This window comes from Mercurialis annua, linkage group LG2, assembly GCF_937616625.2.
Source record: "Mercurialis annua linkage group LG2, ddMerAnnu1.2, whole genome shotgun sequence".
NCBI classification, from domain to species: Eukaryota; Viridiplantae; Streptophyta; class Magnoliopsida; order Malpighiales; family Euphorbiaceae; genus Mercurialis; species Mercurialis annua.
This window is the reverse complement of record NC_065571.1, coordinates 15,403,068-15,429,847: the sequence shown is the minus strand read 5'-3', so window position 1 is coordinate 15,429,847 and position 26,780 is coordinate 15,403,068. Positions and strand designations below refer to the sequence as shown.

The 26,780-nt window shown below is 33.7% G+C and overlaps 2 protein-coding genes across 3 annotated transcripts; one reads left to right on the top strand and one right to left on the bottom strand.

Annotated features, from left to right (window-relative positions):
* Positions 1-12,171: 12,171 nt before the first annotated feature.
* LOC126669311 (uncharacterized) lies at positions 12,172-21,869 on the top strand. Of its 2 annotated transcripts, none has more exons than XM_050362755.2 (11): positions 12,172-12,329; positions 13,752-13,811; positions 13,905-14,251; positions 14,366-14,503; positions 14,611-14,693; positions 15,075-15,553; positions 17,190-17,293; positions 17,881-17,966; positions 19,865-19,998; positions 21,228-21,533; positions 21,603-21,869. In XM_050362755.2, the coding sequence occupies exons 3-11, from the start codon at positions 13,907-13,909 to the stop codon at positions 21,788-21,790; spliced, it is 1,863 nt and encodes a 620-aa protein (XP_050218712.1). In that variant the 5' UTR covers positions 12,172-12,329; positions 13,752-13,811; positions 13,905-13,906; the 3' UTR covers positions 21,791-21,869. The 2 variants fall into 2 exon arrangements, with proteins under 2 accessions (XP_050218712.1, XP_050218711.1); XM_050362754.2 differs by having other exon boundaries at positions 17,136-17,293.
* Positions 21,870-23,147: 1,278 nt separating this feature from the next.
* Positions 23,148-24,715, bottom strand: LOC126667116 (UDP-glycosyltransferase 79B6-like). The gene has a single exon (XM_050360085.2). The coding sequence runs from the start codon at positions 24,645-24,647 to the stop codon at positions 23,265-23,267; it is 1,383 nt and encodes a 460-aa protein (XP_050216042.1). The 5' UTR covers positions 24,648-24,715; the 3' UTR covers positions 23,148-23,264.
* Positions 24,716-26,780: the final 2,065 nt, after the last annotated feature.

Sequence of the window (26,780 nt, the reverse complement as noted above, 5' to 3'; positions counted from 1 at the left end):
GATATATTAAAAAGAGATATAGCAAGTATCTCGACTAAGTGTCAGAACACGATCAAAGCTAAGAATCGTATTTGGAATACGATAGTGTTAATCTAAGTTGATAACTTAGGATTTAAGTACTAAGTTTACGTTTATAAATCAAGAATTCGGTAACGTGAATAGGTGAGTGACGTACCGATGAACTACCAGGCCAACGAGCTGGAATAGCTACGAGAACGACGCATGGAGCTTACGTTTATGGGATTATTATAATGCAATTTTGGGATAGCGGTCACTGCGAGTTGCACTTTACTTTCGTATATTATAATTAATGTTATTTTATATAGGTATATATATACTGTTTACACGCATCGCAATTTATACAATTGATGAAAATGTTATACCTTTTATTAATTTCTATATACGAGGACTAGTATGCGATCCGAAGAAACTAGCTACCTATTGGGTGTCAATAGGCCGTGTGATCACCAGTATTGAGTCAGTCTAGTATGTTTGCATTTGAGAAATGACTTGACACAGCTGGGAGCTGATGATGATTATGAAATTTACGTGGCTGGGCCACCAGCGAGTTGGACTCGCAATTGATATTTACGATTGGGTATATGATTTGATACGAGTGAGTACTCGGCTACGGTGTAGTCCGGAGTCCCCGTATCTAGTGGCTGGGCCACCAGCGAGTTGGACTCGCGATTGATATTTACGATTGGGTTGAATGATAATGATTATTCGAGAAATGTGTCGCATGCTAGGATATTAGTTTCGTACGGATCAAATACATGTTTATATGTTTTATATTATTGTTTTCTTGAGATGCGATGTTATATTTTTATATTAATACCGTTAGTAACTTGCAAGCTCACTCAGTATTTCCCAAAATACTGACTCCCTCAAAGTGTTTTATTTCAGGCGATCGGAGTCGGATCAGACAGACCATCTCCTTTGTGTTCGAAGTCTTCTGACTTGCACAAAGTACGAGTCTTTAGAACTGCAATAGTCAGTAGGTGTCAAAATAAGATTTATGATTTGATTTCAAACGGTATTTAAAATGTGAACTCTGATATCAATTTTATAAATGAATTGTTTAGAAGGATGGCGTTTATCCGTTTGAATTTGATACCAATTGCCGTGAGTGGAATTGGTGATGTTTGTGATTAGAAACGGGGCGGTGCTGGATATGAGATATCGCTCAGTAAGACCCTGGTTTCTAAGAATCGTTTCGCGAATGTTTTCAGAAAAGGAATACGATATATTAATAATTGAATTATATTATTTAAAGAAGATTTCTGATAATGTATTATATATAATAATATGTTTTAATCGCGAAAAATTTACAGTAGTTTTAGGCTTGCCACGGGTTCCGGAGCTAGCACTCCCATTCCCTAGTGCCGGTCGCGGCTCAATAATTTGGGTCGTGACAGCCTAGCTCTTCTAATGTGGATCATAATCACTTTTAGCGGATGAATGGCGATATTTGTACATTGCAATATGATGCCGCAATAGATATTAATCATAAATTTGGGGTCATTGGAGTTATAAGGAAATACGATCCACATACGAAACCCTCTAAGTTTTCAGCTGTATTTCGGCATATTTGGGATTCTGGAATATTAGAATTATTAGCTTTACGAGAAGTTATGAATAGAGCTCGATCCAATGGGTGAAAAATGTTTTGTTTCGAAGGTGATGCTCTACAAGTGTTTGCAACAATTAATTTGCACAACTGTATTAATTTTTTGTGGCAGGATATTTGCGACGATCTTTGGCATCTTCAACAATTCTTTGATTCAGTGGAACTCCAATATATCCCACACAAGTTCAACATGGAAGCAAACAATTGAGCTCAACAAGTAAAATCATCTGTGTTTAGATTTCCATAATTGCTTCAAACTAATATTATTACTTTGTTATTGTTTGCTTTTTTCTATGTATGTCTATAAATAAAAAAATATAGATTATACTGTACATACATATTTAACGGCAAATTCTGTTAGTTAATGGTAAGTGTGGGCTAATAATTACCGATGACATTCCAATTTAGACACTCCAACCATCAAATTCTCTAAATTAATTTTTGGCCCGCTAAACTCCCTAAACTTTACTTAATGATCGACTAAAGCCCTTTTTCCCCAAAACCACCCAAAAAACCGCCTCAAGCCTCTTATTTTCTAAAAAATGCCAAAAATACCCCTAAATCAATAAAAAAATCAAACCAACCCCAAAAAAACCCCAAAGCCCCTTATTTTCTAAAATATGCCCAAAATACCTCTAAATTAATAAAAAACTCAAACCAACCCCATCTAACCAAATCTAAAATCATCTACCCAAACAAATCAAACATAATCCATCCATCCAACGCAATCATACCTAAATCACCAATCCATCTAATGACCACTCAACCAGAAACCGCCACCCGCCGCCGTCAGTTTTTATTGGCCACCACTGACCCATGCCAGATTTTTTTATCTAAATAATAAATATATATATTTCAATTTTAAAATATTAAATAAATAATTATTTTTCATTTTAATAATTCAAATAAGTATTTTTTTTAATTTTTTTAAATTAAGCCGGTGAACAGATATACCGGCGATGGGTTTGTTCTCCGGTGAACAGATCCACCACGGCGGTTCTGTTCACCGGATTAATTTTAAAAAAATTAATTTTTATTTAAATTTTAAATATTAAAAAATAATTATTTATTTAAAATTTAATATTAAAAAATAATTATTTATTTAAAATTTTAATATTAAAAAATAATTATTTATTTAATTTTTTAAAATTGAAAAATAATTATTTATTTAATTTCTGAATGAATTTAGATTTGGTTAGATTATGTTTGATGTGGTTGGATTATGTTTGGTTTAAGTGGGTTGGTAAATTTAAATTTGGTTAGATTGAATTGGTTTGGTTTATTTATTATTTTTTGTAAATTTTAGGGATATTTTGGTCATTTTATAACAAGAGGGTTTTATATGGCAAAACATAAATATTTTGGTTCAGTTTTTGTACTACAATATACTGAAAAATTGATATTACAAAGTAAAAATCCACTAGCTAAGAAAACATTATATTTGATTTAAATAAAAAAATAAGAATTTTACATGTATTTGAAAATTATATTATCTATAACAAATCAAATACTAAAACTTAAAAAAATTAACATTAAAAATTATTACTTGCTGCAAACTATTTTTATTTCATTTATTTACTATTTCCATTTGACAGATTAATATTAGAGAACTATTTATTTAAACTAGAATGCTTTTCATATTTAACTATAATTATAAAATTAATTCATATAAAAAATAACTTACTGAAAAAATCACTTAAAACAATAGGACAGTTGTTAATTATATTATATTGTCGGTGTAAGTCTAGTCTAAATGGTTAAGGCGTCTCCAAATGCATCAAGAGGTCATGGGTTCGATTCCTACTTCCGTAACTAACTACTAACAAATTGAGACTCTAAAAATCGTACTCTATCTTTGGCAATTTTTTTTTATATTATATTAATTTTAAAAAATATTTATAAATACACTTGCTTACTACTATTAAAATATTAATATAATTAATCATGTTAATCAAATTCATATAAAAACTTTCTAAATAATTTAATATTAATTATATATAAAATAGGAATTACTATACTTTTGGTGTTTCAACTTTTTACGAAATAACAATATGGGGTTTTAACTTAATTTTATCACAATACGGTGTTGCAACTTGTTGAATAATTACAATATGGTGTGTTTGCCAGTTTCGGACTTTAACCAGTTTTCAAATTTTTTTGTTATTTCAGTTTTAGTCCTTAAACTTTTTTTTTTCTTTTCAAAACAGTCCAGAAATTTTTAAAAATCTACTAGGCTCTGATACCATCAATTGTGAGCCTACTCCTATAATGACGGAACTAAAGAGTTACTCAAAGATCTTTAATTTTTTGTCTATTATTTCTAGACTCCTTCAGCTTCTCATACTCATGAAAGTATCGAGAGCTAGCAACAAAACCTAATGGTTCTCTGTTCTTAAGAAAATAATTCTCAAATTCACTCTGTTTAAGAGTCAACTCTTCTAAATGCTTAGAAAAACTTTCTACAGATTTGTTTAAAGTTTCTAAAGTCACACTTAGAGAATTAAGACGATCGATAATAGAATTTAACAATCCTATTACTGGTTCCTTACCTACTCCGTGATCTAAATGGAAATAATCAGGATAAGGGCAATTACCATTCATCAAGCTTTAAGTAAAAACTTCAGATAAATAAAACAATTTATTCATCTAAAAATATATACCTTCAATGAACAGGGTCCACTAAGCTTCCGCAATTGTGTCCACTTCCTCTACGCTCGTCACCAGCAGCTAGAAGGATCTTCTGTGTTATGAATGCCCGCTTCTCTTTAATTGATTATGGGACTTATGAAACACTCCTTCACTAAAACAGACCGTTGTAAAATGAAACAAGGTATATAGTAGCAAAAATTCTCAGACAATTATATGAAAGCACTCTGATTTATTTCTGCTCCCTTTGTTCATAGAACTTAAGGGTATTTATAGGGAATACAACGACTAGCTGGTGCCTCTAGTACTGTTTTCCAGCTTCAAAAGACTCAATAATTGAAAGCAATAATTTTAGACAGCTGGTGTCTCTGGTCCCATTTTCCAGCTGTAGTACAATAACTCTCAATAATACAATATAAAAGATAAGGTTCCTACAACAGCACTAAAGACATGACACGCATATTAAGACACATGGGTCATATTATGGGTAGTGCTTTGTAGGATAGTGGCTGCCTCAATTATACATATTGAGGGTGACATCATGGATGACGTTTTTGTCATGCCACCTGTGAGTGAGTGACAGGCAAGTCCCAATTCATTTCGTCTAGTTCCTGCCTTGCTTTCTCAAAGAGCTGTTCTTTATACTCAGCTACTTTCTTCCAAATCTCAAAGGTTTCTGATTTGAAATTTAAGCTAGCATCCTTGTTAACTAACTTCAAGAGTAATGTTTTTTCCTCTTCTCGTCCAGAGATAAATCTTGCATTATCGATAACTTCAATATCTTTGGACCAGATGGTTATGAACATTCTTCCATCTCCGAGAATGATGTAGTTAGAATTATTAACTATATTCTCCAAAACAGACTTGAGGAACTCAATATGAAGAGCTTTGTTTGCGAGTTTTGATTCTTCATACATTTTCCATCTTAATTTTTGATTTTGACTATTAACTTTCTGGGGTTCCACAAGCTCTCTATTGGTGATAGGACGAAGATCCCAAATTTGATAAGGATATCGGACCTTACCATCCTCTTCATATTCCATCATTGTACTTATAATTTGAAATGTAACAAACCTAGATGTTTGTTTAACATAACTTAAAGCTGTCTGCACAATTCCTGGAAATACTGACCGGGGAGTTTCTAAATCCACTTCTAAAATTGAAGTTAGACCTGCTTCTGTGAATTTTAGACTTTCCACCGCCACGTCTGCTTCAATTTGCAAACCAGGCCATCCATGTGACTGCCAATGAATGTAAGGTTGTAACATAGAACATTCTTTGAGAGAACGATCTATCGAATCAACTATTTTCCTTTTGATAGTGTATCTTACATCTGGAGGTAAATATTGATTCATTCTTTCAAGAAGTTGTTTCCTCTCAGAGATATGTTCAAGGAAATCTTCTTCTCGTGCTGAACGGAAACCAAGTTGTTTTTCCAATTTTAAAATATATTGAACAACTTCATCTGCAAAGTGTGATATTTGCTGGAAATTTTTATTTTGGATTCCTCCTTTTAGACCTGCACACAGATTAGATCCGTCTTTTGAAAGACCAAGACTTTCGTCTTCATAATAATTCCAGGTTTGTTCAACCTCAGGATTTTCTAGTGATGCAAGAAATCCTCCAAGATCAATATCTTCAGATTCAATTTTTGAATCTGTTTCTTCCTGAGAATGTGATGGTTTTTCCATGGAATATTTGACTTTAAAATCATATTTTCCAGAGGGTTCGCCCAACGTATCCCACTCAGGACCATCATCGAGAAGATCATCATTATCTGAGTATTCTTCTCCAGAATTAATAACAAATTCTTCCTTATTATGAGTTTGATTTGGAACCTTTGTAGGTTCATTCGCACTTTTACTAGCCTCGTGACCTAAAATGTCACCTTGCAGTATTTCAGCGTTATCTTTTTGAGAAGAAAGCCGATTATCATAGTCTTCTTTACATTTTTTGTACCATTCTTCTCGCAGTTTTTCAGCTCTTTCTTTAGTCAAGCCAAATTTTGCAGCTCCTTCGGCTAGATGATCTCTCTTTGGCGTTTGAGACACCAATGGCTTCTTATTCTCGTTCAGTTGAACCAAGGATTTTTCCTTTCGTTCCTTTTGGGGAACTAAAGGTTTTTCTTTTACCTTTTCATAAACCTTTTTAGGGTTTATCAGTTCTTTTGAACTCGCAGCTTCATTTCCCTTTGGGCATTCTGAAGTAAAATGACCAGGTTGCTTGCACCGCCAACAAAGACTATCTTTTGAAGCCTTTGTTTTCTTGTTCGTCCTTTTTGGACCAGAGCCTACGCTCTCGTTCTCTTCATTTCCTCGCTTCATAGGGCACTTCTTTCTTGTATGCCCTTCCTTCTTGCAAATCCAACATATCTTGTTTTTGGCAGCAGGATCCATCTGCAATGTCAGAAAGTTCACGAGAAAGAGAATCAGCTATTATATTTTTATCAGATGCAATATATTCAATATCAAACCTGTAATAACTAAACCATTCTTGCAACCTCAAGAGTCTAGTTTGTCTAGCTTCTTTGAAGTTCAGATTCCTAAACCTTTTAACATAAGTAGAATCTGTTCTAAGAATAAACCTTTTTGGTGCTAAGAAGAGATAAAAAGCTTTCATACCGTTTTTTGCCGCTAATACTTCCTTTTCATGAATTGGATAATTTAATTCTGCACCTTTAAAGGTTCCAGACCAATACTTACAAATAGGTTCAGGTTTCCGTCCTTTGATTCTAAGGACTGCACCCCAACTCTTTTCTGAAGCATCTGTCTCTAAGACTAACTCATCTGTATCAGAGGGTAAATTTAAACATGGCAAATTTTTTATTTTTTCTTTTACCTGTTGTACAGCTAGAGTGTCTTCTTCATCCCAATACCAGGGAGTTTTATCAGAAGATTTCTTAGATATCCTTCCTAAGTATTTGGACAAATCTTTCACGAATTGTCTAGCATAGTTAGCAAGTCCACAAAATCTTTGTACTTGCTTCCTATCTTCCAATTCATCAGAAAAATTGATAAGTTTTTCAGAGATATGACTTTGTAGCCATATTTTTCCTTTTGCTATTTCTATCCCTAGAAATTTTATCTTTTCCTTAAACCATTCTATCTTTCTTTCAGATAGAATCATACCTTCCTTTTGAAGGATATCGGTCACTTGTTCAAGGTGACTCACGTGTTCAGCTTCATTATTGCTAAAAACTAACACATCGTCTATATAGACCACACAAAACTTCTTTAATGCTTTAAAAGCATTATCCATTTTTCGTTGAAATATGCCAGGGGCATTTTTCAAACCGAATGGCATTACTAACCATTCATACATTCCTTGAGGAGCATTGAATGCTGTTAATGGTATAGAGTCTTCCTCCATTTTTACCTGCCAATAACCGCTTTTTAAATCAAATTTAGAAAAAATGGATGGTTGTTTAAGACTTAACCTGTCAATTACATTTCCGGCTGTAGGAATTTTATAGCCATCATCTTTGGTCATTTGATTTACCTGACGATAGTCTATAACCATTCGTGCTTTTCCACGCACCTGCTCTGCATGATTAATTACCATAAAAGCTGGACTAGAATGTGGACTTTCACTATTTCTAATCAAACCTTTTTCGAGCAATTCAGGAATTTGTTTATCAAATTCTTCTATCATTTCTTCAGAATATGTTATATTTTTTTGATCTGATGATAGTATCGGGATCTTTCAGTTCTAGTTTGGCTTTTATACCATTTAGAACCCATAACTTTAATGGATCTTCACTAAAGTTATCAGCTAACTTGTTTATGAACTTATCCCATTTGTTTCCTGCAAGTTGTATGCTTCTTGTAATAGGTTTTTCTATTACATCTTGTGTTTGACACAAATTTTCATACCAATTGGTATCATTTGGAATTTCCGATCCAAACAAACAATCTATCCATGACTCACCACGCTGTGCTCGCACTCTGTAAGCTGGTTCACAAGATATAGATCCACAAAGTTCAGAAACTTTTACGGGATAAAAACCGAATTTCAATTTTAATTGTGGACTCGTAAGAGTTGTGATTTTGACACCTGCAATTGAGATAAATACATCATCTTGCACAAAAGGACGATTTTCTTTTTTCCCTTTTAGGAAAGCATTTCCTAAAATAATATCTGCATCTAGTTCAGGAAAGGCTAAAATCTTATCAATAATGAATTGTTTTTCATTAATGATAACGGGAACTTTTTCAGCATAATGTGTTACTAGATTTACCTCACCTCCTGCCATACGTAAAACAATAGGTTCGGCCAATGGCTTCCACCATTCATCTGGTAATGCATTAGGTCTTGCACTACTGATTGTTGCTCCTGTGTCTATTAACGCATCTAAACAATAATCATAATAACCTGAAAATTTGAATGTTAGTGAAATATAAGTGCTCAAATTGGTTTTTTCCAGGCTAAAGATCTTTTGTGATGCCATTGGAATAGGTGATATCATATTCCAAATATCTTCAAAAGGCATTGACCGTTGTTGCGAAATAGTTTGAATTTTTCGAACAACCTCAGGAAGTATTATTGCTTGTCTCATTAATCTTACACTTTCCTGACCTTCCTCTTCATCTGCATAAATAGGTAGACTTATTTCTTTGTAGCCTATAATTCTCCTATTATCAGATGATTGTCCATCTTCTTCTCTTATTGATGTTCTAGGAATTTCTACCCTATTTTCAGTTGCACTAGACACTGATCTTCTAGGTAGTTGGTCTAATGTTGAAGCATTAAACATGTTCCTAGAGGATAATGACCTCCTGAGAATAGGATCAGAGATTCTAAAAACTCTCATAGGCTCTTCTAGATTCAGAATGATATCTTTTTCCCTTTGGGTTATTTGAGAAGATCCTATTTGCCTTTAAGATTCAGCTTGTTCTGTAAGCACCCAACTCTTGGGCCAACTTAGTTCTACAGGATTTATCTCTTTCCTATTGAATTGCTTATAGTTATCTGAACCTTCTTCGAATAATTCTGTTACTTTAGAAATGTTCCTCACTCCTGGATTAGTTGTGTTAATAAGTCTAAAGACAATCCTAGTGTGATACGCCAAATACTTGGCCTGAGAACTCATTCTATTCATCTTAGAGGATTTAATCCTAAGAGTCAAAGAATTTCCCAAACATTTATCGCTTAAAGCCATCAAATAATTTGGATAGGCTTGAAACCAGACTGGACCATTTGCTAGGTTAGTCTGAACACCTGATATTAGCTGGTCTTTAAATTCTTTCCATCTTTTGTCTAAGACTGCTGCTATCACAGGACTGTCCATTGGGAGATTAAACAAAGGGACTAATCCTACTTGCACTAAACCAATATGGATGTATTTATATTCACCTTTAGACTTGTTCATCATTTCTCTAATTTTGGCAAGTGTAATTAGAGATACATCCAACGTTTCTAATTCTGTGCTAGAAACCTGAGCTGTGGACTCAGACTGGGAGACATCGACTATTGATTTGAAGCTAAATCTAGACTTACTATAAATAGAGTTGATGTCTACCTTTGGCAGTTTCCATTCTAGACAGTTTCTAGATGGATCCTCGTACTGAAATGATTCTTCATGCACCAGAGTAGTATCCAATGGTACTAACTCATCATCCATATCAGCTCTTGAAGTGTTCATCATGAATATTTTAGCTGTCCATAAATCAGATTCATCATTATCAGTTTCATATTCAGAAACTACTTCATAAATTGAATCTACTTCAGAGTCTATATCAGAAAATTCTTCTTCATCTACTGGCTCATATGCTAGACTCTCATTTTCGAAGAATACTCTCCTAAGATTTTCCTTTCGCTTATTCTTTTGAGGACAAGTATCGGCTTTATGACTCTTAGAGCCACATACCCAGCAACAAGAACAGTTACTCAAAGGTTTTCCCTTAGGACATTTTGGTTCTCTACCATATTTTTTCTTAAACGCATCTATCCTATCTTTGTCTCTAAGGTTACTTCTTTTTCTAATAAACCTTCCTGGTCTATCGGACTTCCTCCTTTCCTCTCTATCTCTTCTTGATATTCTTCTCTTTCTATATCCTTTGAAACTTTTCTTTTTTGAAGAATATCCAGTCCTAGATTTTTCTTCTGTTCCAGAAGAACATCCATACCTTCATGGAACATACTCAATTTGAGAACAATAACTCTTGTTTAAATAAGGAAGACGTTTTGCATCTTGCCTTACTTGGAGTTCAGTGCATGCTTTTCTCATAGCATACCTCACTGCTTGTATCCTTCCTCCTAAACCATCAACTACTTTGTCTTCATTTAGGAGAAGTTGAAATGCAGTCTTTGCTACTTCTGGCCAAGGATCCGGGAGTTTAGCAAAAAATAATTCTGACATGTAATTTTGGGCCGCCAAGTCTAAATTATAATAATATTTTTGAAATTCACAGGCAAAGTTATCAAAATAGCACATGTCACAGATTTGTAGTTTCATTAAAGCCATTAAAGATTGCTCTTTTTCTAATGACTCTGTTGACAACGAAAACCCACAAAATTCTCTTTTCAAGGCGTCTACCACTATAGCTAGTACTCCATCTGCAAACACTTCTTTATCAATTTCTTCTTTTATTGGAGTATGAGCTATTAATGATTCCCAGTATTTTTGAGCATTACCAACCATGGTGGCTTTGCACAATTCGTAGGCGCCTTCAGGAGTGTAACCACCTGATTTTACTGTAAATCTAATCATAGTAATCCACTCATCTATTTTTTCGGACGCATGTTTTTCACAATCTAAGTTGAGAAATGCCGCCGGGTTAATTACCGGTCTCAAAGGGTTATCCCTAGGTACAAATTCTTCTTTTGTCCTATGTGGATAATTAGGTTTGTACATTGTTCTCTTCGTAGAGACTAGCTCATTAAAGGTTCTGTCATCTATATGTAGAGGAGCTTCTTCTACCAAACCTAAGGATTTTCTAAGGTCTTGTGCCAGATTATTATTATTCATGTTGGCTGCTTTAGTTGTTGGATCTGCAATAAAAGGAACAATTTTTTCTTTTCTTAATTGAAGAATTTCTTTTTCAGTTATTGGTCCTTTTGTCCTTTTTAAACCCTTTTCCCTTTCAATTGCATCTAACCTTTCATTTACCAGTTTTCCTACTTCATTTGCTAAAGTAGATCTTTCTTCTGGTGAATCACCTAAAATTCCTTTTGCATGAAAATGTTCAAGGAGTTGGTGCACTTCACTTTGCACGTTGTGTAGCGAAGTCAATCCTGATGGATTACTAGAGTCTGAACTCTCGGCTGGATTACCCATTAAACTAGCTTAATTAAGCCTAATTTAATTAATTATTATTCAAATAGTGTTAATTACACTATTTCAGAAGTTTATTTTTCTTCTTAGTTGAAAATATGGACTAAATTGAAAGTATTTTTTCTTTTTGTACTTATCAGTACTGCTGCTTGAAAACTATAGGAACCAAACCTGCCTTTTTTTTGATAGTTAAAATTCTGGTTGGTAACCTGTAACCTGATGGTGACCTGCTAAAAACACCAATTCGTAACTTTTAAACAAGTTCATACACTAACTTGTAATAAAATTTTGTTTAAACACTATTTTGTTATTTTTAAAAAAGTTCACACACCTAAGTTATATTAAACCCTATAAAATATATTGATATAGTTATAATAAATTTAATTTGTAATATAAATTTTAAATAAATATAGTTAATGTTAATTAATATATAGTCAACTCTCTAATAATTAATAAATATGGTAACTAAAAATTTATTAAATATTAGAATTATCAATTTATTGAATATTATATAAGATATATAATGTTGAATTTGATTTTTTAAAATTTTATTAATTATTAAAATTATTGATTGTATTAATAAATATTTAACCAATACACACGCACATAAAGTCATATTGCTCAAGTGCGTAAAGTATATATTGACCAGTATGTTTACGAGCTACCAACGGCACTAGTACCTGAAAGGAAGACAGAGGGAGCTCGCCGCTGCCGCTCCGTTCCACCGCTCGCCGCTGCCCCTGCTCCGTTCCTTTCCGCCGCTGCCGCTCCCTTTTTCTGGTAGGTGCCACGGCTCGCTCTTATAACAGGCGTGTTTTTAATTGCTTTATTGAAATTACTTGGTGGATTTTTCTTAATTATATTTCTTAGTAATAGTAATGTATTTTTCATAATTTATTTGTTAATTTTTGTTTTTTCATAATTCATTTGTTAATTTTGTCTGAACAGTCAAATGGTTAATTTTTGTTACTTTATTTGTTAATATCTGTTTTTGTAATTAACTTGTTAGCTTATTAATTACTTTCTTTAATTTTGTTGTTTAATTACTATAATATGTTGAATTTATGCCATTTTTCTTCTTTCTTGTAGCTGTTAAAGTTAAGTCACTAAAAACTCATAATAATATGTTCCGGTTTATTAGCAGATTATGGAGTTTTGGGTCTGCTGCTAATTGCTAAGTAGTATTATAATTTGTATTCTCTTACTTAATTTGTATGATTTCGTTGAACAGATTTAGAGCATTACAGACTAATTTTGATTTGGAATAAGGATATTGCGGAGCATTGTTGTACTAAGTAGTAGTATAATCTATATTTTTTTCGTATGGTCTTATTCTGTGTTTTTCACTAAATTGCTCTGGGACTGTAAATCATTTTCTTCTAGTTTTATAGTATTTATTCCACACCCTCAGGACTCTGTAATGCTGTATACAATATGCAATTTAGTACAAAAAATTCTTTTCCTTTACTTTCTCTCTAGCAACTGTATAATCTATTATCATCAATGTTCGAGTATGGCCTTTGCATCTAGGAAGTATCAAGTTTATATACTCAGTAATTTAAAAGGTTTGTTTTTGGGTTACCTTTTATTTCTAGTGTTTAATTTTTGTTTTTTGATTTGGTTGTTTGCAATGTTTATTTATTTGTGTTGCTGAGTTGAATGTTTCTTGATATAGCGTTTGTTATATGAATTTTCTATTATTTGCTGTCGGGAAAAGGTGCAAAAATGACCTTCATGTATACACCGTATCTCTTATTGGCACCTCATGTATTTCGAATCTCAAATATGACCCTAACGTTGTGAAAAAGTGTCAAAAAAGCACAAAAAATGGACGGCGTTAAATAGAAATGTGTACGGCGTTAAATAGAAATATTAACGGAAGGGTCATTTTCGATACTTTTTCAAGACGATAGGGTCGTTTTTGAGATCCGTTATACATGAAGTGCCAACATGAAACGCGGGCTATACATTAGGGTCATTTTCGAACCTTTTCCCTCTACTGTCATTGTCAAGTGTTATTTTTTTGGCTTGTTTTTTTTTAATGTTTTTGTTGCTGTTTATTTAAAGTTTGCCTTTGTTTATTTATTATTTGCTGTAGAAAAAAGGAGTTGATTTGTTGGTATGATTACTTCTATTATGTAATTGTGTTACTATTTTGTTTTGTTGAGATTTTGATTGTGATTCTTCTGATGTCTCTTTCAGTATCAATGCTATTGACCCAAAGATAAGAAAGATTTTGCTGCTGTTGCGTCTGTAAGACAGGTGAGTCCATTAATTTATTGTTTTATAAAACTCTGTTACTTGTTATCTCCATATAAATGATAATAAGTATTTTGATTATTGGGCCTTGAATAGATATGGTACCAATGACCGGAGAATTGGACATAATAAAATCAGAAGGTAATGGTGGTATTAAGAAATCGAAGAAACGCCAAAGGAGTTTGAATTTGAACAATACAATAATAGATGAGGAATATCTTCAAAATTATTATAAGAGAAGTTTATTGTGTTCATCTAAGCCATCTTACCTTCTTGGACTTGGCTCCCACAATATCCGACCCGAAAATCGTGTTAGATTGTGCCGTATTTTGCAGAAGTTGGTTGGGCAACATAATTGGGTTGAAGCAAGTGGTGTCCTCAGCATTTTGTTAAAAGGCACTCACAAAGAGATTGATCCTACCATCAATCGCTTCAAGTATTCGGTATTTCAATTTTTTTTATAGATCCTCTCATACTTGGTACACCATTTTGTTTTACTTATGTGTTTTTAGATGTTCAATTAACTTATAAGGCCCTTACCATAAAACAAAATTTAGGTCTCAATGGAGATTATGAAGCATCTAGAAAGTGCCAATTCAAATTTGATGGCTGTCGATGATATTTTTGATACTTGGATGACGAGGAGTGGAATCAACATATCCAATAAACAAAAGAAGAATAGTTCTACAAAGGAGGTAGTATTTTACTAACAATCGGTCTATCTTTTTGCTCTCACTTGTTTCACCATCGAGTTTTGTCTCCATTTGATGCGAATTCCATTTCCACTTTCATCGTTGAGCAGGACAGGTTTCTTGTTCGTTTAGAGTCCATACTTTTCGGACTGATGCAGGGAAACATTGTAGATGAACGCCAGAATGCTAGAAGGTTCAACTTTTTCTTTGCCTACGAAATTGTCTAGATGTACGAAGCATGTTTAAAATATATATGTTTTTATGATTGAACTTCAGGGTTATTATATGGGTTATAGGATCCTTCTTCGTTACGGTTTAATAGTAGGATAGAATGTTGTACATAGGTGGGAGAGGAGGCAAAGGTAAAAAGTAAAGCATCAGAAGCTGACTAATCTTTAAAAACTCTGAAGGGCTGGTTGGGGAATAGTTTTACATTTATAGTTTGTTTGATTGTTTTTTAATGCAGTTTGCTCTTTCCTTAAAATCAACAATGATATGATTGGCGCTTTCATGTAATTTTTCTGCCTTCTGTAAATGACTGGATCTGAAAGGTAGTTCTGATCATTTTTTGCAGTCTCATGCAAGAATCTGAATTTGAGGGTCATCCAATGTTCAATTTGATCATGGGCTTGATATTTTTTCAACTTTGGTATTCTAGCATCCCAGAACAAATGCAGTGGAAGGATTCTGACCAAATTTATAGCCCCACGTATACAGACATGTCAGTTACTCCTCAATTAGACAAGTCAGCTACATTATTCAGTTGTGAAGTTGGAGGGTCAGAGGGCCATAATGCACTCATCAACAACGAAGCTGATTCCTTTTGCCATTGTGGTTCCGAGACTTCTGTCATGATTGGTAAAGAAATGCCAGTGAAAGCAAATTATGATCGTCACAAAGAAGTGGTAGCTATGGAGGTTGATGTTAACCTGCAAAAAAATGTCCAACAAGACTTCCGGCAACATGGATTCTATGTTAGTTCTGCTGAAAATGAAGTGTCTGTCGATCATGATGGTGGACGTATGCATTTTGAGCCCAATTTATCTGCCCTTAGTGAGCTCCGAATCCCTTTAGCTTTTTTTTATCCTTCAAATTTGTATGTTTTTAAGCCATATCACTCTTATTAGAGTGAATCAACTTTCCTCATTTATGCATTCCAGTTATCTTCGAAAATGTTTTGCTGTTCATCACTTAGTTAATTGTGCCATCATTTATGTTTACAGTTAGGAATCCCATAACAAAGAGCTTAATAGGAAATCCAGAATTCTAGGGTTTTTGAAACCCAGGAAAGATTATTGAGACTGAAGTTAGTATATTTTTGTTAAAGGAACAAGTGCGGTAATTAGTAAAATTAGACAGAACGGTCTTCCTGTTCAAGCTATATTTGTATTTTTTTTATCACTTCAAGTACTTAGCTTAGGGAATACACATCCCGGCGCTTGGATGCACATGTTCGCCTTTTATTTTCAGTGAAACAACAAGATTAGAGATCGGAACTATTTTTGCATGGGCAACCTTATATTGTTTTATTGCTGAACCCATATTCTGCTGTATAGTACTAATCTAAGGGATTATAGAAAGATAATTTCCATGACCACAAATTGACTTGACAAAGAAGCATAAATTTACTAGCCCTATTAATATTAGGGCTGCAGCTGAACCAGGTCTCTCCCAGTTTTTGGAAGCTCAATCCTTGTTATTAAAGGGGATTTACATTTATGCTTTGGTTTGGTTTATATGTTGAAGAGAGGAAAAGAAAGAACAATACTTCTTCTCTGCACGCTTTACAGTAATTGTACTTCACCTATGTATATAGGTTATACAGCCATAGATTTAGAAATAAATTGATTATTTCCTTTTCTGTATAGTTTGACTACTACCATACTTGCACTATATTTACACTAACATGTCTCTAATGTATATTGCTCATATCTTGAATAAACTAATTTCCTTTTCAACACTCCCTGTCAAGTTGGCTTGAAATTGTTTTCCGTTACCAGCTTCTCGGTTAAGTGATGCAATTACTTTTGAGCAGTCCCTTTGTAAATATATCTACAATCTGCTCGGTGGTTGGTATGTATGGCATACAAGTCAATCCCTTCTCAAGGTTTTCCTTAATAAAATGCTTATCAACTTCTACATGTTTTATTCTGTCGTGAAGAACAGAATGATCAATTGCAATTGCAGCTTTGCTATCACAAATCCCGTGAGCAACAGCTCTAACGTCAGCTTCAGCACTACTTCTAGCCGCATTCTGCTGTTATCTTCTCCAAGTGACTAAATTTCCTCCAACTTAAGTACAATAAATGTAGGCTTCCAATCAGTAGCTCTCCCAGCCCAATCTGCATTAGTGTAGGTTTCAACCAGCAGATGTCCATGTTTTTTAAATTATAGCCCTTTACCTGGTGTTCCCTATACAGCCATAGATTTAGGAATAAGTTGATTATTTCAAATTCTGTACAGTTTGACTACTACCATATCTAACCCAGATTTACAGCTATCATATCTCTAGCTTATTTCTCATATATTGACTAGCCTAATTTCCTTTCCAATAAAGTTTGTGTTTGGCAGCTGAAGATATCCTGTATTTTTCTAAGTGTTTGAACTCATTTTGGAATGTTTATTCTTGCCAAAGAGAACTGGGATTCATGGTTGTTGCCTTTGCGAACTGATGAGAATTGTGGGTCAGATTGCGCGATTCAAGACGATGAATATAATCATGCAGTGAGGTACTTAAAAGCAGCTATTTATTCAACGCCTCCAGTTTTGGCGGCCCTAATTCCTTTTATACAGGTAGAGCCAACGTAAGTAAGATGTTTTCTCATTATTTTCAGAATTTTGTTTGCATCACAGCGGAATTTTAACTTTCTTATTGGGATAGATCCTATAATTTTGTTAGCAAAAATTAGTCCTGTTGGAGAAAAGAATCTGATTTTAGGACTTGCTTAATCTGTCAAAGGAGATCTAAACCTGTAACTGTCAGTTTGATGAAGAAGGATACAATATTAGTTCCTTTTATGTAAATTCTTTTGTATGTTATCGCAACGTTATAAGGATTACGGTGGAGCTACACATGGTAAAATAAATAAAGGAAAGAAAACCTGCGCATAGATTCTTTATTTTGTGACATTGAACACCTTCCTTTTCGGACCATCCAAGGTGCTTTTGCCCGGTTCTCTCTATACTTGGGTTAGAAAAGAGACTTGTAGAAACAAGTTATTCCCCTTTTTCTGTTAGGAATTGGTAGGAACTCTCTCATTTGGCAACTCAATTTCATACTCTTGCTGTAATTGCAACTATTACTTTGAATGTTGCTTGAGTGTCATTATTACAAGTTAGTGTAATTATGACTGAATTCAACTATTTCCATTCTATTTCAGTTATTATTGATTGGAGGCAAGTTTGCCGAGGCCCTTGATGAACTGAAGAAGTTATGTGAGAATTCAAATTCAGCACTTGCTAATAGGTAATTGCCTTATCTTTTCTGTACGTTATCAATGTTTCTTGTTGCCAAATGTGGTTGAAAATGGAAAGATATATACTCCCGGGAAAGGAAAATTAAATAAATTGCTCAAGTAAAGAGAAATATATTATTTATTGGATCCATTTGGATACTGCTTGACGATTTGGTGAGAATGATGTGTTTTCTGGCATTGTTAATGTGGTAGGAAATAAGATTTCCATTTATGAGGCATACTAGTGTCGCCATAGGAGTGTGGATTAGTCCTATTTATCTAAACGCCATTCTGTGCCTTAACCTTGGCATTCGATCCTTTATTATTGGAGAGTTCTAGATTCATGTTGTTGAAACTTGTTGCGCAAAAGCAGCAGGGTGAGGCTGGTAGAAGAAGTAATCACTCTCGAACCTCACAGAATGGAGAGGCGGGTGTTTGGGCTCTCTGCAGAAGCTCTCTCTCAGTCTCAGTTCTCACACACAGGGACAAAGGGAATCAGCTCTAGCTTTCTTTATGATATTAAAACATAACCAGATCACCTAATTATAAGTTCGTAGATAGATATATTTAATTTGGCAATGGTCTTATTTGTGAATAGATAGCTGCTTCAGAAGATGCCACCACACCTTATTTAATGTGGTCTTACAGTGGATGCAATCATTCTGCAATTTGAAAATGTATGTCCTTAAATATTTCCTATTAAATTAAATGAAACAATTAGAAGCTTAACAAACAAAACGAATGAGCTAAGCTGTCTTCAATAAGCTGTCGAGGGCGCTCCTGTAAAATTTGTCGACCTCCATTATTTCTGATATTGTCCTTTTCAAATCTTGTATCTGTACTTATTCATTTTTGAAAACCATGCCATGTCATTTGGACTTTTCACTTTGATGAGGCAACTTTCAGACACATCTCAATCCAAGAATAAACATGATAATTATAATTTCTATTCCTCTTACAAACGTGATACTGTAGGACCAAATGAACACATCTCTAGAAGACAAGTAGGAATTTGAGTTAGATAGCGTCTCTTAGTGCGGGGACACAGTCAAAATGAGGTTTTAGAAGTAGACGTTTGGAGCTGTATCCTTGGTGGCGAAAGATATTACTCTTACTTGACCCTCAAGCAGGATGTTTTTTACTTCTATTATTAAGAGAGTATTGTTGGTTTGAGGCTGAAAGCTCCTAATAACCCTTCTTCCTCATAGAACACTTGAATATAATGTCAATCAATTTGTTATACTCTAATACCAGATTCTTAAGTTGCTGCAATGTATTTCAAAACTATAACGACTCAGTTCTCTGCTCTAAGTTTATTTTATAGTTAAATTTTTTTTGGTTGGTTCGTTAGGTTTTTGATTAACATTTATGTTGCGAATGAGGGCAAACAAAGGGGCAGTGTTAAAGCTGCTCTTTTGGGAACCTGTGGGTCAAGGGTTCAAGCTGCAAAAATAGCCTTTTTGCAAAATGCAAGGAGAAGGCTGCATACAAATGTGTCTATCCCTTCCTTGCCTTGCAATAGCCAGGGAGACGGTGTGCTCCTGGTGGGCCCTTTATTCATTGTACGCACATGAAAGCTTAAATGCTTTTGTAATTCAGAATTCCTTATCTCGGTCGGCTTTAGACTACACTGGAGTCTGTAAATTCCTAATCATGTGCAACCTAGGTGTTTTAGGATGTTATCATATGATTTTATCTATAAGATAAATCAAAATTCCCGGGCTTGCTTTTCTTTGCATGTTTGTTTTGTTATCGATGATTCTACATCAATCATCTATCACATTTTGTAAAAGTTATATGGAGTTCCAAATTGTTGTAAGCTTTCCTACTAAGCTCTAGTGCTCTTTTCATATGCTCCACTCTTTGCTGTTTCTTTGGCAAGAACTCTTACAACTGGTCTTTTCTATAGATTGAGGGCTCACATTCTAGAGCGTGTTGATCCTAACAATGGTGACATGCTGTCAACCTGTTTTGAGGACACTTTAAAGAATGATCCTACATGTAGCGAGTCATTGGATAAGCTTATCAGCCTGCATCAGAAGGGTACATTTTATTACACACGTGATTAATGTTTGTTATGCCTGTCTCCATCTTTCAATGATTCTTTCTGTGCATGAATTCTTATTTATTGGATTTTTTTATATTGAAGTTCTGAAGAAAAAAAAAAAATGGTTCGGAACCACAAAAAAAATACATGGCTAACAATCTGTCTGTTATTGTGTTGCAAGCGTTAAAATTCTTTTATTATTAGACATGACACCTATGAAGCACCGACACTCCTCCGGAGTGCTGTATCTAGGGGGACACTTCAGGGACACGGTGGGGATACGTATCGACACGGAAAATACCATGTCCCGACACTTTTGACTGTTCAAAGAGAGGGGACACAGCGGGGACACTTCGGGGACACCTCGGGGGTATTTTAGTTAATTTGATATCTTATTTTAAAATGGATCTTTTTTATAAGAACCTTATATAAATGGGTCCAAGATCTGAACCCAATTAAACAATAAGCTATACTACCCTAATTCTAATTAGAATAAACAAAAAAAAGAACATGTACAAGCTCTTCAAATCATCATCTATATACTTCTCCTAATTCTATTTTTCTACTTGATTTCAAATTAGAAGCTTTACTCACTTCTATATGAGTAAATATATATTTTTAGAAAAAAATCTTCGTGTCCCCGCCGTACCCGTGTCCTTTTTAAAAAAAAATTGCCGTTCCCGTACCCGCACTGGTGTCCGTAACCGTATCGGTGCTTCATAGCATGAGTCGGAAACTGTTTTTGTTCTTTTAGCAAAATGTGTTTTTATGCTTTTTCCAAAGAAGAAGTGGTTATATTCTTATCCAACGCACACACAAATCCACTTGCCACTGCAATCCCATTAGGCCCTAAGTGCAAGAAAGATGTGTTATCAAATGAATTGGAACATTATTTCTATCTTGATAGTTTCTTTTCTTTTAGTTTATTTAATTTATTCAGTATTTATACTCGAAAGTTTCTTCTAATTTTTGTATTCCAACTTATTAAGATGTCATTCCTTCATATTGTATGTAAATATTTTTTCTTCTGGAGTAGGTAAAACTTGCAGACATTGGTTGTTTTCTTTCATTTATTGACAGGACTGGAATCTTTATTTTTTAGCTGTTCTTTAGAGAACATTTTTTTTTTCTTCCAAATCCTCGTCTTTAGTAAGTTTAAATTCTTGGTTTGTCATTTTTTTTCGAAAATAAAATAAAAGAAGAGTTTCAATATCATGTGTTGCAGGGAATTATAGCCCCGAGTCCCTTTTGGAAATGATTGCGTTGCATCTGGAGGCTGTCTGTGGGGAACACAAGATATGGAAAGAGTTTGCATTATGCTTCCTTAATGTCGCTCGGTACGAAGAGGACAATATGTCAGTATGTTTGCATGAAAATGAAGGCGAAAAGGTGCAAGGTTACTCTGTTCGATACAACAGAATTCCCAAATTGTTTATTCATGGGAGATCCGGAAAGGCTTGGAAGTTGCGATGGAGGTGGTGGTTGACCCGTCATTTCAGCAACAACCGTTTTGCACAAGATATTGCTGCAGGTATCGTAAGGTTTGTATCCTTATTTCTGTGCATTGCTAAAGCTACGTCTCAACTTTTATTTGCAACAGGTAATGTGGAACTAGTGACATACAAAGCAGCATGCGCTGCGCATATGTACGGGCCACAGTTGGAATACGTAGTAAGAGCTCGCGCTTGCTTAGAGAAAGATGATAATAGGGATTTGTTTACGGTGTTGCAACTGCACTTGCATCATTTAGTAGGTATTAATTTACACTTCGAACTGAGAACCTGCTGATTGATTTTTCTTTGTTCTCTCAAAGCAGTGATTCTTTTGATTTGGTAAATATATTTTCTTCATGCTTTGGGACATTTTATATGCCGTTGTATGTGAATGTTTCAGCTCATTATAGCATTTTAATTGAGATTAAGGTCACATGCTTCTCCATGGCGATGCCATTTTAAAGTTATTTCTGATAGGGAAATGCCATTCCACTACTAAATTATATGATAAAAAAAAACTTGCATTTTTCACTGGCTTCATTTGGTTTAGGGATTGCATTATTTAGTTTTGATTATAAGTAAAAATGAAACTAAACTGAGATACTAGTATTTCTTTGTTATAGTGGTAAAGTGTTTTTTTTCCTTAAAATAACATAAAAATTTTGTGTTCATTCACGAACAAAGTTAGTTGCATAAGTAGGATTAGAGATAAATTTGATGATCTGAAAAAAGAAATAGAGCTATGTTACAATTATAAACGTCAATATTTGTCTTATAAACCTTAAATGGTGATTTAAATAGTTGTACAACTAATAAAAATTGGCAAAATGTTCCAAAAACTATTGACCGTTTTTTTTAATAGCACCATGATGTAAAATCGCCAATTTTATTCTGTTTTGCATCTTTTACTTTTAATTGTACCCTAAATTATAAAATTCGGCTGATTTTGTTACTATAAAGATGGAATTATTAAAATAACTAAAGACGAGTAATATCATATATTTTTTTATTTGAAAAAAATTTCAAACAAGTTCTTTATCTTTTAAAAAATTTAAATAAGTCATAAGTGATAATTTAATTAGACATAAATTTTTTAAATTTAATTAAAAATTGAACAAATTAAAAATCGACATTTGTTAACGCTTTCAACTTTGCTGTTGCCCTCCTCGGATCCGCCGCCGCCCTTAGACCTACCATCTGGTTCGTCTTTTGTGGAGGAAGACATACCAAATCTAGTCGAACCATCTCTGATTCGTTTTCCATAGTTCGCCTTCTAGAGGAAGACGAGTTCTGATTCATTTTCCATGGTGGAAGACACTTGTCTTTCATGGAAGACGAGCATAAGGTCTGCTCGTTTTTTCTGGAACACGAGCACAATGTCTATTATTAATGATGTATATTTGAGATATCTGATTATTCTGCATGTGTTTTTTTTTTTTAAAAGCATAAAAACTAATTTTTCAATTTTTAGATGAAATTGAAATTTTTGGATTTAAAGAGTATTTTTTAAAAAAATTAAAAGTTTTTTTGATCTATTTATCAGTTTTATGAGTAGAAGTTTTTTACATTGAGAAAATTTGGTGTGTTCTCATCTAAAGAAGAGGGTCCTCAATAAGTATATTTTATTTAAAAATAAGAAATAGAAGAAACAATTTAAAGCAAAAGCTATCAACATAAATGGTGAGAAATTTTCTTTTTATTATAGGTTTCCTCTTACAAGGTTACTTGATAATTAAAACGAACCAACTAATTTAACCTTAATAAATGAATTACTTATTCACAAGATCATGCATATTCTTGACAAACTTATCAATATAACCGCTCATGTAATCCTTGCATCCCAAAATTTCCTTCCACTTTTTATGATTCTCCTTCACCACAGAACCCAATTCACTATCTTTGTCCATCACAGACTTAATAGCTTTGGTTAGGGTTTCCTTCGCAAACCAACCGTTCTCATCTCTAGCAACCTCCACTGCCACCTTCAATTCACTAGCCATGAACCTCGTGTTCAAGATTTGGTCACCCAAATGTGGCACCAAAACTATTTGACAATCACTCATTAGTGACTCCCACATTGACCCGAACCCACAATGGTTTAGAAAACAGCCAACTGATGGATGGTCAAGAATCATCAACTGTTGCACCCATCCACTGGAGACCACTCCTCTCCCTTTAACCCTCTCTTCGAACCCTTCGGGCAGTGCTTCTTCGATAGTTTTTGCTCCGTTGGGCGCTTTTAACGCGGCCAAAAATGGTAAGCCGGTGGACTCGAGCCCTAACACCAATCCTTGGAACTGGTTTTTGTCAAGTCTAATTTGGCTTCCAAATGCACAAAAGATGACTGAACCTTTTTCGAACCCGCTAAGCCAGTTCGCCCACCGTTCTTCTAGCGGTGTCGTTGATGGATCGGGCAAGATGGGCCCGGTTAGAAAGACTGGTTTGTCGTATTGAGTTGAGATATAATCACAAAACTTTCCTTCAAGTTCTTGACAGGTTCTAATGGCTATTGAGTCACTTCCTTTCATAGCTGTATAGATTCTTTCGTAAAATGATATTCCTTCACCAAACGGAAACGACACGAATAACAATGACCGAGCTTCGTGTCCACGAAGAACCACATTCTCCGATGGATAACCAACGGGTGGCTCTAACAGTTCCGCCTCCGTAATCGGTCGATCTTTCGTGACATTCCGCGCCGGAACTAATGCTATCGCCACCGAAGCAGCGGAAACTACATTGTAATTTATAGTCTTAATGCCAAGAGGTCTTGTTATCTCTGGTATCCAGTGAGCAACATCAAAAAGAACCAATTTAGGTTTGGTTTCAAGAATGACCTTTTCAACTTGATCACGTGTACGGTCTAGAGCAATAGAGAGGAAATGTGTCATGTGAATCGGAATGTCGGAGGCCGTCTCCGTTCCGACGGGGAGCCCATCGACGGGGGGGACGGTGATGGAATGAAAAGAAATGAGATGTGGATGAAGATTGAAATGTTGTAGTTGTTGTTTGGCTTTCTTGGGCAGCAAGAAACTAATACTACAACCTCTCTGAGCTAGTCTATTAGCAAGGTGGAGAAATGGTGTCATGTGACCCACAGCAAACCATGGGAACATCACTATATGAAAATTGGAGCTTTTGAGTGGTGCCATGGTTTTTGCAATTCAAGGATGAAGAACAGAAATAGTATATTAAAAAGGGAAGAATTAGGATAAAAAAATAGGAGTAGTGCAAGAAATATTGTTGGAGATTTTGAAGAAATTAAGGAAATGCGAATAGAATGTTGTGATCCGATCCGATATTGTTGGATAATATTTGACTCCAATTAAGAATGACTCATGCTTTTTGCACTAATAACAATTTTTGCTTGTGCCTATTATGCACACTAGAGGCATAAGATACGATAATACACTATAAAGTAAAAAAGAGAGGAAATCGAGAGCGCGAAAAAGGTAGAAGCTCAAAATTAAAAAAATACGTGAAGAAATTTATAACTATTTTCTATTTTTTATTTTTTTCTGCTTTTTTTATTGAATTTGATTTTCGTTATGTTTACGTGTAGCTAAACACTTTTAAAAGTTTAACAAATTCGTAGAACCTATGTGATTATTTGTCTTCGATTATTGAATGGTTTTGAGGATTCTATTATTTTTATATTAATTGGAACTTGATCAATTTAAATTAATCATTTTTGTTGTGTTATTAATTAAAAGATAATAATATAATAGACCTATAAAATTCAATTGATATTAATTGTTAGGCCTAGTGGTAAAAAAAACTCAAACCTTTACAACTTGTAACAATTTTATCCAAACCTTTTAATTTTTACAATAATATCCAAATTGCATTTTTTTATTGTAATAATATCAAAATTGCATTTTTTGTAGTAATAATAGTCAAATGGATGGCTAAACTTGTTGTTTTCAATTAATGTATAATAATATAATAAAGTCCCAAGAAATGACAAAAAAATCAAAAAAATCCACATAAAAAGTGCAATTTGGATATTATTGCAACAAAATAATGTAATTTGGACATTATTGCAAAAATTAAAAGGTTTGGATAAAATTGCAACAAAGCGGAAAGGTTTGGGTTTTTTTGCCATTAAGCCTAATTGTTAATGAGACATTTTGATAATTGATTCAATGTTTGGATGCTTACTTAACAATTTGATTTATATTTAATTGTAAGATTTGACTATTTGAACGAAAGTGATTAATTGATTCTTTAATTGAATTGAATTAAATTTAGTTAATTAAGGCTTGATAAAAGTTAATTGATGTTTTGGGATAGTTATAATCTTAACCAGTATAATCCATTGACCCACAATTGCAATTGTATGAAGGAATGTTAAATATCTGTTTTTATCATTATTGTTTAAATCGTAGTTAATTTAGTTTATTGTTTAGGCCATTTAAATATTTTGTTAAAATCAGTTAATTCAGACTTCGATTTGATAACGTTTGACTAGTAATTATAATTAATATATGGTTTTAGATTATTCACCGTGGGATCAACATCTTTCTTACTCATTATTCTTTATTATTTGTGCGAATTTCGTATATTTGCCAAATAACCAACATTTTTCTGTACAAATGATCTATTATCACCTTGTATTTTATTTATGATCTGGTCAATTTTTTAAAAAAATATTATGAAAGTATTTTGAATGAGTTTAATCATCCAAAAATAACCCTTACTTTTTCCATTCATATTCCAAATTTTTAAAATTTGCCTTTTTACCATTTTTTAATTTTTAATTATCTATACCAATCGTTACAAATTGGAGTTTTTTCATTTTGAAACAAAATTCAAATATATTCATATTTGATACATAGTCTCAATTGTTAATATTTTTTTAAATATTAAAAATTTATTTAAATTACATGTCAAATATAAAGGATATATTTGAACTTTTTATAGTAGAAAAATTATAGTTTTAAAAAATGGATATTAATAAAACTAAAAATTAAAGTATAAAATTAACAATTTTAAAATTTTAAAATTTTTAAAAATTAAATAAAATTCAAAAAATATATATTTTTAATTGATTAAGCTTTTTAAACGTGTCAATAACTATGACCACAAGTATGGCCTTGTCCATGACCATGATCTCGACCACACGTATAGCTATCAGTGTTTTAAAAACCGAACCGGTGAGGCCACCGGTTTCCGGTTCAACCGGTTTAACCGGTTCAATGACCGGTTCAACCAGTTTAATCAATTTTAAAAAAAAATTGAAAAAAATTCTGGTTACCCGGTTTTTTACCGGTTCAACCGGTCCA